This window comes from Sapajus apella, unplaced genomic scaffold (assembly GCF_009761245.1).
Source record: "Sapajus apella isolate SASKATOON/1434 unplaced genomic scaffold, GSC_monkey_1.0 scaffold66, whole genome shotgun sequence".
Taxonomy (NCBI): domain Eukaryota; kingdom Metazoa; phylum Chordata; class Mammalia; order Primates; family Cebidae; genus Sapajus; species Sapajus apella.
In genome coordinates, this window is record NW_022437006.1 from 3,711,006 (window position 1) to 3,724,635 (window position 13,630).

Consider the following 13,630-nt stretch of genomic DNA (forward strand, 5'->3'; position numbering starts at 1 on the left):
CTCTGAGTAAGTTACTAAGTTTCTGAAATTAATCTTTAAGATGAAGATAGCAAAACCTATGTCATTGTAATATTATGTATATTAAATATTAATATATACAAATTCCACATAGTAAGCACTCAAAAGCCCATAACATTTGTGATTACATTTTTAAGTTTGAAAAATTCTTGGAAATAATTCTAGAATTTCTTGATGACTTCTAAAAGAATATAATATCTCATGTGTGTTCTAAATATCTATTAGATTTCAAACTTCCTCAACATAACTTGCCTAAGATAAAGATGTAGTATTTATTCTACCACAGTCTTTTGAAACTCCAAGGAGTTGGACCTCATGAAACAAAAAACCAATCTGCTTTCCATATATAGTAGGAATTACAAATACCAAAAAAATTAAAAGTATTTTTTTTGCCTGCCTTGATTGTTTATTGTAAGGATCAAATGAAATAATGTATGTGATATTGCTATATAAAACATCAAGCATTATCACACAAAGAGAAAAGATAGTATCAATATTACAACTACTAATATTAACATTAGCTACTAATTCTTCTTTTTTCTTTTCGGAGTTTCACTCATGTTACCCAGGCTGGAGTGCAATGGCGCGATCTCGGCTCACCGCAACCTCTGCCTCCTGGGTTCAGGCAATTCTCCTGCCTCAGCCTCCTGAGTAGCTGGGATTACAGGCACGCGCCACCATGCCCAGCTAATTTTTTGTATTTTTAGTAGAGACGGGGTTTCACCATGTTGACCAGGATGGTCTCCATCTCTTGACCTCGTGATCCACCCGCCTCGGCCTCCCAAAGTGCTGGGATTACAGGCTTGAGCCACCGCGCCCGGCCAATTCTTCTTTTTTCTTCCTTTTTTTTTTTTAAGACGGTGTTTCACTCTTGTTGCCTAGTCTGGAGTACAGTGATGCAGTCACACCTCACTGCAACCTTGACTTTGCAGGCTCAGGTGATTCTCCCACCTCAGCCTCCCAAATAGCTGGGACTTCAGGGGTGTGCCACCATGCCTGGCTAATTTTTATATTTTTTTGTAGAGAAGTAGTTTCATCATGTTGCCCAGGCTGGTTTCAACCTCCTAGGTTAAAGCTATCTGCCCTCCTGAGCCTCCCAAAGTGCTGGGATTACAGGTGTGAGCCACTGAACAGGTATTGCCCAGCTGCTAATTCTTGTGTACTCATATGCCGCTGTGCTAAAGTTTTACATACTTATTTAATTTATTGAATTTAATTGATTTAATCTTCACAAAAAACGTATAAGGTAGATATTTAACCTCATTTTATAGTTGAAGATACACAGAACAGTGCTAATCAAGATTTAATTCCAGAACTCTGAGTTAAAAGCCCATATTCTCGATCACTGTATTACTACTAATACAGTGGGCTAATAATGTAAGTGGGCTGTGAAATAGAATATAAAATCCATTTAAAATTAAACTTGGGGTCTCATTTGTTATTTCAGTCATTTTTCTAGATTACGGATTGTTAAACTACTTGAAAGTGTGACTATTATTATTATTATTATTATTTTAACTTTTAGGATTGGGGGAACATGTGAAGGTTTCTTACACAGGTAAACATGTGTCATGGGGGTTTGTTGTACATATTATCTCATCACCCGGGTATTAAGCCCAGAACCCAATGGTTATATTTTCTGCTTCTCTGCCTCCTCCCACCCTCCAATCCTCAAGTAGGCCTGAGTCTCTGTTGTTTCCTTCTTTGTGTTCATAAGTTCTTATTACTTAGCTCCTACTTATAAGTGAGAACATGCAGTATATGGTTTTCTGTTCCTGCATTAGTTTGCTAAGGATGATTGCCTCCAGCTCCATTCATGTTAACACAAAATACAAGATCTCATTCTTTTTTATGGCTGCATAATATTCCATGGTGTATATGTACCATATTTTCTTTATTTAATCTGTCATTGATGGGCATTTAGGTTGATTCCATGTTTTTGTTATTGTGAACAGTGTTGTGATGACCATTTGTATGCATGTGTCTTTGTGGTAGAATTATTTATATTCCTCTGGGTATAAACCCAGTAATGAGATTGCTGGGTCAAATGGTAGTTCTGTTTTTAGCTCTTTAAGGGATTACCACACTACTTTCCACAATGGTTGAACTGATTTATACTCCCATCAACAATGTATAAGTGTTCCCTTTTTCCCACAACCTTGTCGACATCTGTTATTTTTTGACTTTTTAATAATAGTCATTTTGACTAGTATGAGATGGTTTCTCACTGTGGTTTTCATTTGGATTTCTCTAATGATCAGTGATATTGAGCATTTTTATAATATGCTTGTTGGCTGCATGTATGAACAGAAGTGTCTGTTCACGTCCTTTTCCCACTTTTAAATGATGTTTCTTTCTTGCAAATTTGTTTAAGTTCCTTATAGATGTTGGATATTAGACCTTTGTCAGATGCATAGTTTGCAAATATTTTCTCCCATTCTGTAGGTTGTCTGTTTACCCTGTTGATAGTTTCTTTTACTGTGCAGAAACTCTTAAGTTTAATTAGATCTCACTTGTCAGTTTTTGCTTTTATTGTGATTGCTTTTGGTATCTTTGTCATGAAGTCTTGGTCTGTTTCTATGTCCAGGATAGTATTGCCTAGATTGTCTTCCAGGATTTTTATAGTTTGGGGTTTTACATTTAAGTCCTTGATCCATCTTGTGTTGATTTTTGTATATGGTATAAAGAAGAGGTCCAGTTTCAGTCTTCTGCATATGGCTAGCCAGTTATCCCAATACCATTTACTTAATAATGTCTTTTCCCCATTGCTTGTTCTTGTCAGCTTTGTCAAAGACTAGATGATTGTAGATGTGTGCCCTCATTTCTGGGTTCTCTCTTCTGTTTCATTGGTCTGTGTGTCTGTTTTTGTAACAGTACTATACTGTTTTGGTTACTGTTGCCTTGTAGTATAGTTTGAAGTGGGAAGGCATGATGCCTCCAGCTTTGTTCCTTTTGCTTAGGATTACCTTGGCTATTCAGGTTCTTTCTTGGTTTCATATAAACTTTAAAATAGTTTTTTCTGGTTCTGTGAAGAATGTCACTGGTAGTTTGATAGGCATAGCATTGAATATGTAAATTGCTTTGAGCAGCATAGCCATTTTAATAATATTGATTCTTTCTATCCGTGAATATGTGATGTTTTTCCATTTGTGTCTTCTTTGATTTCTTTGAGCAGTGTTTTGTAATTTTCATTGTAGAGATCTTTCTACAGATCAGCTAACCTCTCTGGTTAGCTGTATTCCTAGGTATTTTATTCTTTTTGTGGCAATTATGAATGGGATTGCCTTCCTGATATGGCTCTTGGCTTGGCAGTTGTTAATGTGTATAAATGCTAGTGATTTTTGTACATTGATTTTGTATCCTGAAACTTTGCTGAAGTTGTTTATCAGCTGAAGGAGCTTTTGAGCTGATACTATGGGATTTTCTAGATATAAAATCATGTGTCTGCAAGCAGGGATAGTTTGACTTCCTCTCTTCCTATATAGATGCCGTTTATTCTTTTCTCTTGCCTGAATGCTCTGGCTAAAGTGTGATTATTATTATTAAATTATTTGGAAGTATCACTAAGCACAGAAAGAGTATCATTAGACCATACTTCTATTTTAAGCTTACGTGTACAAATGTTATTTATACTGTTTCAAAAATGTTTTATGCTGAAAAGCCACAATACAGAAGTTTCTAACTTTAATTCTCTATGTGCTACTTGAAAGCAAAAATGATATTGGTAAGATTGTGGGTCTGAAAGCAAAAAAAAAAAAAAAACCAAGTTCTGTGGTATCAACTTATCAAATTATTTAATTTAATGTTAGCCAAGAGCTTGTAAGGCAAATATTTCTGTCACTGACTTTACATACATCTAGACTGGCAATGGCCTCAGGGACTTTGTACATTCACATATAAAATAAATGAAACATTTTTTAAATGTTAGCTGCACTGACATGGAGACTTGATAAAAACCTAGTGTGCTGCATTAAACATAACACAAGCAGAAAAAGAAATGTAATAATGGAACAGCAATAAATCTCCATCTTTACACTTATGCGCTTATTTCTGATTATAGCATATGTTCTAATTAAACCACAGACTACATATATATTCAAGCTTACTTTTTAAAAGTAACTCTCTTCCCGCCACCCAAGATGCCGAAAGGAAAGAAGGCCAAGGGGAAGAAGGTGGCTCCAGCCCCTGCTGTCGTGAAGAAGCAGGAGGCCAAGAAAGTGGTGAATCCCCTGTTTGAGAAAGGGCCTAAGAATTTTGGCATTGGACAGGACATGCAGTCCAAAAGAGACCTCACCGCTTTGTGAAATGGCCCCGCTATATCAGGTTGCAGCAGCTGAAAGTGCCCCCTGCAATTAACCAGTTCACCCAGGCCCTGGACCACCAAACAGCTACTCAGCTGCTTAAGCTGGCCCAGAAGTATAGGCCAGAGACAACGCAACAGAAGAAGCAGAGGCTGTTGGCCTGGGCCGAGAAGAAAGCTGCTGGCAAAAGGGACATCCCCACTAAGAGACCATCTGTCCTTCGAGCAGGAGTTAACACCGTCACCACCTTGGTGGAGAACAAGAAAGCTCAGCTGGTGGTGACTGCGCACGACGTGGATCCCATCGAGCTGGCTGTCTTCTTGCCTGCCCTGTGTTGTAAAATGGGAGTCCCTTACTGCATTATCAAGGCGAAGGCAAGACTGGGACGTCTAGTCCACAGGAAGACCTGCGCCACTGTCGCCTTCACACAGGTTAACTCGGAAGACAAAGGTGCTTTGGCTAAGCTGATGGAAGCTATCAGGGCCAATTACAACGACAGATGCGATGAGATCCACTGTCACTGGGGAGGCAATGTCCTGGGTCCCAAGTCTGTGGCTTGCATCACCAAGCTCGAAAAGGCAAAGGCTAAAGAACTTGCCATGAAACTGGGTTAAATGTACACTGTTGAGTTTTCTGTACATAAAAATAATTAAAACAATACAAATTTTCCTTAAAAAAAAAAGTGAAGTTAAATGCATTAAAAAAGAATGATGGACTTTACCTCCTTCTCTTTGAACTATGTGATAGAGATGGACATTGTGTAGGATATGTTCTAGATCTTGATCTGTATAACCTTTATCATGCATATCATCCACTGAATCAGGGTAAATGACTTGATCCCGAAGGCTTCCAAGAGACATATATGGCCTGTAAAACACCAAACACACAAAAACCCTGGTGGAAAATCATGTTAACTTACTCAGTGTTACATCTTGGTGGTCTGAAAACATCAGCAAAGACATTAAACCCTACAATTCCAGGATGATATTTGTTACCCGGTAATGAGTACTTATCCCGCAGGCACTGATAACTGCTAAACAATACCGTTATGTTTACATAAAATCTTACTGACACATGGACACAAGAAAAGCTTCTCCAAGAAATCATCTGACATTTTCTTTTTCTAAAAAATTCTATTTTATTTTTTATTTTGTAGAGACAGGGTCTCGATATGTTTTCCAGGCTGGTCTCAAACTCTTGCCTCAAATGATCCTCCTAACTTGATCTCCCAAAGCACTGGGATTACAGTTGTGAGGCACAGAACCCAGCCACATTCAACATTTTCAGCAGAGAAATTCTGTATATACTTTGTTTCACTGTTTTTGATAAATATTGCTTCTGTAATTTATCTATAATTATTTGGGTTACATATTACACAATTTGGGTTTTGACCCAGCAATGCGAACATACAAAACAACAACAACAAAAATAATTCATAGTAAGAAAGACACATATTAAAGCTACCTTGAGTTTCTTACTTATCATATTGGCAAAAATTCAACAACTTGATAACTCACTGCACTGGCAGGCCTATGGGTTAAGGAGCGTTCTCATACTACAGTGAAAATGCAGAATGGTACAACTCTTAAGAAGGGGATTTGGCAGACTGACAGAGCATTTGCCCTTTGACCCACGTCTGGGAATTTACTCTGAAAATATACTTCTAAAATACAGAAAAAGATGCATAAAGTTATTCATTACAGCTTATTTGTAATAGCAAAATATTGAAATACAACGTAAATACCCATGAAAGGAGGCTGATGGAATAAACCATAGTACATCCACCATGCAGCTGTAAAAAGGATGAGGAAGGCTCCCAAACTGATATAGAGTGATTTCCACGATATATTGTTAAGTTGAAAAGCAAAAGCAGGGTTTCTCCACTGCGGCACTTTGGTTTATTGAATCAGATAACTCCTTGTTGCCGAGGGCTATCCTGTGTATAGTGGGATATTTAGCATTATACCTGGTGCCTACCCACTAGATGTCAGTAGCACCCCTTCCTGTAGTGAACCAATAAAATTGTCTCCAGATATTGCCAAATGACCCTGGGGGACAAAATCTTCCCAGTTGAGAACAATTTTTATGTAAAAAGAAAGCAAAATGAAATATATACATACCCATTTATCTTTACAAAAGGAAACACGGGAAGAGTAAACCAGAAACTAGTGAAGTTGGTTAGCCCGAGTATCCGTTCTATTAATACAGTTTTTACTTTTGGAATCCCATCAAAGTGTTCTTATTCAATAAATAAATAAAATTAAACCAACAAAAATGAAGGAAGAGACCTTAAAATTGAACACAACAAGAAACAATTTAACTGAACAGTATATCCAAAGGATAAAGGAACCTCACACAGAGGGGGATGGAGGTGGGGATGAATTAATCCATGCAACTTTTGAACTTGGCTACATAATTTCAATGTCAAAGAATCACATGGAAATCTTGAACTTTATTTACAAGTTTATTTTTGTTAATGATATAGAGGTAGCAATTCTGAAACTATTTAATGTATATTATAGGATGGATTAAGTAAGTAAACGGTTTGGTAATGTTAGGAGCAAGGGTTCTCACTGTGGAAGAAGAAAGATACAATCATGCTATGTGAGAAGGCAAGAGAAAAACTCTACCATTTAATTTGAATTTGAGTATCAGTATGAATTTATATTTTTTAACAAAAAAAAATTTCTAGCCTTATCCACATCTGGAACATTCTAATATTATCCTCTGAGAAGCACACAACATCATTACAGTAATGTCATAAATTCAATTGTGGACCCAAAAAGATCTATCTTAATCCAGACCCCCTATATCTGTAACTGAAATCTTATTTACAAACAGAGTCTTTGCAGATTTAATTAAGATTCTTGAAATGAGATCATTCTAGAATAACCAGATGAGCTCTAAATCCAATAAATGCCCTTATTTAATGAGAAGAAATCCAGCAAAGAAAAGAAAGCCATGTGAAGAAGGAGACGGAGATGGGAGTTACGCCACCACAAACCAGGGAATGCTTGGCACCATCAGAAGCTGGAAAAGAGGAAAGAAAGAATTCTCCCCTGGAGTATTCAGAGGACGTGGATTGCAGATACTTTGACTTCTGGTACTCAGGAATGTGAGAAAATAAGTTTCTGTTGTTCAAACCACCAAGTGTTTTGGTAATTTGTAGCCCTCAGAAACTAATACAAATAGTATTTCCATAAAAAGTTTATAACCTGAATCACATCATGGGGAAACTATCACACAAACCAAAATGGAGCTATTCTCTTTAAAAAAACAACAACAACAAAAACAGTAATAGTCTCACACTCTCTAAAAATATCAGTGTCATAAAAAAGAAATGCTGAGAAACTCTTTCGATTAAAATAAACATATAGACATGGCAACTAAATGCAATGCATGACAATGGATTGGGAAAAACAAGTTGAGTACAGTGTTATGACAATTGGTGAAAGTTAAATGTGGATTGTATTTTAGACACTAATATCAATGTCAAATTTCCTGAATTTGATGAGTATACTGTAGTTACACAAGAGAATATCTCTATTCTTTGAAAATATACCCTAAATTAGTTAGGAGTAAAGATTTATGATTACTGCAACTTAATTAAAAAATACAAGGTGCGTGTGTGCCTGGAGAGAGAAAGAAAGAGGAGAGATTTTCAAATACAAAATGTGTTTTACAGATGAATTAGTTACCTATTTTCCCATGGTACACAAGCCATTAGGTTGAAGGATAGACAGCACAAGCTTATTTTATAATATATTTAATTATTATTTGAATTCCAAATGTTTATATTTATAGACACATATTTCACATATCATAAAATTCACCCTTTTAAAGCATACAGGTCAGTGGTTTTTAATGCATTTGCAAGGTTATGTAACCATCACGACTAATTCCAGAAAATTTTTTTTCTTCATCCCAGAAAAAAATCCCATACCTAATAGCAGGTATTTCCTATTCTCCCTTCCTTTCAACCCTGGCAACCACTAATCTATTTTCACTCTCTGTGGATTTGCTTGTGGTGGATATCTCAAATATCCGGAACCAAACAATATGTGGTCCCCTGTGATTGCCTTCTTTCCATTAGTATAGTGTTTTCAGGTTTGTCCATGTTGTAGCATGTAACAGTTCTTTTTTTGGCTAATATTTCACTGTAGGCCATATTTGATTAGTCCACTTATCAGCTGACGGGTATCTTCATTTTTTCACTTTTTTGTGTTAAGAATAATGGACATATGCCAGCGAATGAAAATACTGAAGCATATAATTTTTAGAGAAATTGCCAGACTTTTTTTCTAAAGTGGCTACATCATTTCTGGCTGCATTTCTTGTATCATATCTCTCTCTAAGGCTTTCCCTTCTGCCCTCTTCTTTATTTTTCCCTCCCCAGTATAACTGTATTTACAAAAAATAGGACACATAGTTATGCGTTTGTGTAGATTGTCTTAAGCATTCATATAATATGACATTAACTTAAATTAATATGAAATAATAATAGCATAAAATAGAAATTAGTCATCAGAGCCAAGGAGCAGTTTTAATTAAGTACTCTGAGACTACTCAGAAGAAGAAATACATAGAATCTCAGGAGAGAGTCCTTTTGCTGCCTTCCAAGGTGACATCAGCTCCAACTTAATATAAATCAGAAGCACAGATATTCTCCCACCATAGCATAAAACCCCTATATAATTAGGTCTAAAGAATAGCCATAATACAATATACAACTGAGACCACAATGATAAAAATACATCAGCGCATTCATTTTACAAGTGTTTCTACAGGATTCTACCACAGAACTTGATTAATTGGCAATATTTGATGATGAAATTCAATTTTATACCTATATTTCAGAAAAGGCTGGCAATGTAGAATCATGATTGTGATAACTGGTTTTGGAGAAATGATTCTAGGGAATCATTGTAATGTCACCCAAAGTCCAAGCTAGAGGTAACTCATTTGTAAAATAACTTATTTTAATAATTATATTTGTTATGAGAACTAAATGAAACAGTGGCTTTTTATGGAGCTAAGTGAAGCAATGGTAGGCACACAATAAATGACATTATGAAGGCAAAAAAAGATCATTTCTACTTATGCTTATGTTCTCTACTTAGGTGAAAATGTAACATCATAAAAAAGAATGAATACAAAAGATTTCTATTTGGCCAGACAAGAGACTGGTGGTTTTTATTCCACAGTAAATTTTTATTGTTCTTGACATGACTGAGAATTAAGTACCTAAATATGTAGATTTTAGATTATATTCTGTTAAGTACTCATGAGAATACCTCATTTATCTAGAAGCTATTTTTATTTAAATGATGTAACAGAGTATTTTGTAAAAAATACTTGGAATACCATGTATTAATAGTTTACTGGAGGAATTTATGGGGCCTCAGAAGTATCAGAATGCCCCAGGATGCCAAGTGTTTTCTTTGTAACAGGAATTTGGAGGAGCAAAACTGTATAATTTCTTCAAAAGTCTAGTTTAATACTATTTTTAATTTCCTTAGACCTTTTGAAATCAGCCAGTTTTCTTTAATGAAAAGATATGGACATTTTTTTCATAAGCGCTCTTAATTTCAAGGCAAAGCAAAATAAATTATGGTTTTACAATGCTTAATTTCTTATTGAATTTGTAAAAGTCTAACAATAATATCTTAAATATATACTCCTGAAATTAGAAAACAAAATTTTAGCTACCTTTTTAAAAAATTTAATCAGGGGAAGATTTCCGTAAAATACCAAATCATAATATGATGCTAAAGAGCTGCAAATGTGCCCACGTTATTTGTCATCTGAGCTATTGTTATTTACATGATGAGTATACCAACTGCTCACTTTGAAAACTGATGTGAATGAGAATGTTGATGAACACATAGAAAAGTATTCATAGGATTATATATTTATTGAGGACTCATCAAATATTGCTTTATTAAAGTTCCATTTTCTGTCAATTATTGTTTTATGATCACGTGAAATGGTAAAAATAATACATTCTATATATTTTTGATGTGAGTAGCAACTTAGAGACACTTAGGTTTTTATTAATATAATGATTTAAAAATATTATAATGTTAAAGTCACCACTGAATTCTCTGGAAAGACAGTGTCAAGAAAATTTGGAATGATATTTACTCAATTTGAAAGCACAAGGAAATGGAGCGCCCTATATCCAATGTTTACATAATTAGTTTGTATGTGATTCTCTTTCCAGCTCTAAGGTATGGAATTTAACATTTTGAATCAGTTCAAGTTTCTGTAGTCCTACCAGTGTTATACATAATAGATAAGCACTCAAAGTACCCTTTACTAAACTTTCCTTTCTAGATATATAGACATTCAGATTATCTTCTAAATATTTCAGGTAGACAAATTACCATGTCAGAATGTTACTGGCTCACTTGCTCTGGCTCATTAGAAAGGGGATCCTGCAACATCTTTAACATAAGCAACAAAGGAAAGGAAATGGTCAGATTGCTTCTAATTAGTAGCTGTCAAAAAAGAAACATAAACTAGTTTTAATTTACTTTCTGTAAGTAAAACCCAGAATCATCTCTCTATGTTATAGGAAAGATATCAGAATAAATCCATAGGTATCACGTATCATTTAACAACTAATCCTTATTTAAACAATTATAATTTCTTTTTGCTTGGCAATCTAAAATTCTTTCAAACGTATATACAGTTAAAATTCAATTATAACAGTAAAATTATTTGAGATAAAATTCATTCCCCATGATTATGGCTTTTTATAGTTTTGCTACTGATGTCTCAAGGTGCTTTCATACTTTGCATTATAGTCCCACTGTTCTGTGTTAACATTTAAGTAATCTGACAGTGATGATTTTTTTGGTAAAATGTATTGATGCTTGCTAGAGTTACTTTTTTATTATCCTCTAAGACAAAGCTAGAAAGAAGGGGAAAACATTGAGAAATGTTAGCTGTGTCTTTGTGCTTGGAGCCTCTGAATGACGCAAAATTCTAAACATTTCCTGAATTAAGAGCCAAAAAATAATTCAAATCCAGAGGAGAAAAGTGTAACATGAAAGGTCTATATGCAGAGAAAACAACATTTTAAAAATAATAATATAAAATTTAATTGGAACAATATTGATAAAAATTTTGCAAGAATATTAAATGTATTTAAGGCATGAGGTGTGTTAAGAGTAATGTTCCACTGAGTACTGCTGTGTTGCTGTAGCAATAAGAAGTTAGCAACCTGAAAGCCATAAGATTTAATTATCAATAATTGATATAACTACACATACTGGGACCAATCATGTCATCAGATTTTTTCATGCATAGAAAGAACTAGATTTGGGTCATTTATACTATTCTTAAATATGTGACAAAAAGAAGAAATATTGAAGTGAAGATAGATATTTACTATTACTGAAATTATATCTTTAGGATAAGGTATTTCTAGGTTCCAAAACAGAGATAAGAATAGCCTAGGAAGAGCAGGGAAAAGGTTTATTTCCAAGTAATAAAAACAGCATTAGGCTGGGCGTGGTGGCTCATGCCTGTAATTCCAGTCCTTTGGGAGGCCAAGCCAGGTGGATCACCTGAGGTCAGGAGTTTGAGACCAGCCTGCCCAACATGGTGAAACCCTGTCTCTACTAAAACTACAAAAATCAGCCAGTGTGGTGGCACATTGTAATCCCAGCTACTTGGGAGGCTGAAGCATGAGAATCTCCTGAACCCTGGAGACAGAGATTGCAGTGAGCCGAGATTGTGCCACTGCACTCCAGCCTGGGTGATAGAGTAAGACACTGTCTCAAAAAATAAATAATAATAATATCAGTGAAAGAATTAAAGTCTTGCTAAGCTGTTAAAATGCAAATTTCTCTAAAAGTCAACCTTAACAATATCCTTATATCAGATTACCATTTAAATTGCTGATATCTGACCTATAAAAATTGCAGTTCTATATGGTTTAATCTAATAATAATGAAACGAGGAAAACTTTTGAGTGACAAGGAAGATTTTTTTCATTATTACTTTTATAAATGAAACCTTAGAAAAGTTAAAGATTTTAAAAAGTATTTTTAACATTCTTCCAAGCAATAGAAAGCTATAGAAAATTGTGTTTACATTTATAGATCTCTTAAAGAGAAAAGGAGATTTAAAACAACTGAACTGTACCAACTACTAAACAGGAGGAACTAAAATGTACAACTTATATTCTGTCAACTGACTGCCCAAAGAAATTTATACAAAAGTTACTTGCTGTAACTCTTAACAATCAGAAAGCAAGGAATACAGCAATCCTACTGAGACTTCCTTGTGGCTAAAATAATTTTCTAAAAAAGGACATGTTAAATGACAGATATTTATCCCCGTCATAAAGAGGATTATGCAACATACCTACTGCAAGCAGCAAAATAAATAGATTGCCCATAATTAATGTAAGGTACCAGACTGTCTTGGCAGTGGAAACCAAATCTGTGGAGACGTTCATTCATTCAGTCAATCACTGATCAGATATTTACTGCGCAATTACAACACATTTACTAGGAGCCTACCAGTGCTGTACAGAGACATGTGGTTGCCTTTTCTAGCTTTTATTCTATAAAAGTTTGTTCAACAGTGACTCATAATGGGCAAAGTCTGTTCCAGTAAAGCCCCTACTCGCCAAGCCCAGGTTTCCTTACTTTGAGGGCAGCAGGACAATGGATATGTAACCTACATATGCATTGGTACAGTACATAGGTATGGAGTTCTGTGAGGAGGCCTGGATTAAGCCACATCACATTCCTCCTTTATTCCAGTGGCTTTCATAAACCCATATTCCACTCTGGCAGTGGCCTACTAACCTGCCTTTTTCTTAAATAAACACACTCTTTGTCCTCAAGGGGTGCACCTTGTTTGCCTTTTGGCAGCTAGATACTCATTAAGAATCGACAGATCCAAAAGCTAGAGACCCAGAAAAAAATTGAGATCAAGATATTTAAAAGAGCATTCCCCAGATTCTTACTTAGATCCTTTTCCAGACCACATCCTCATTTTAAAAACCTGAGACTGAGATAAAAAGAAGAAAAGCAGAGATCTCACTGAGAATATTTTAACAGCACACTTTCCTTTCACAGAGAAAGGAGGCAAATCAGTTCTGATCTGATTTCATGTGCTTTCTAGTTTATAGTCATCATCTGGTTTTATATGTGTGGGTTAAACAATGTTGATATATAACAAATAGTTCCCTGATCCCTACAAAGAAGATATCTTGGATTTGGAAGTCATTTATATCGAAACAATAGAAAATGGAAGTTCATAGTTTTTTATTTTTGTCTATTTTTTATTTT

At 35.1% G+C, this 13,630-nt stretch overlaps 1 protein-coding gene across 2 annotated transcripts in view; it reads right to left on the reverse strand.

Moving 5' to 3' along the window:
- The window catches only part of ABCD2 (ATP binding cassette subfamily D member 2), a 65,171-nt gene that overhangs the window by 24,824 nt on the left and 26,717 nt on the right, over nt 1–13,630 (reverse strand). For both annotated transcript variants that reach the window (XM_032248329.1, XM_032248330.1), the window contains exon 7: nt 5,041–5,186. In XM_032248329.1, the coding sequence (XP_032104220.1) occupies nt 5,041–5,186 (146 nt within the window). The remainder of the gene's footprint in view (nt 1–5,040; nt 5,187–13,630) is intronic.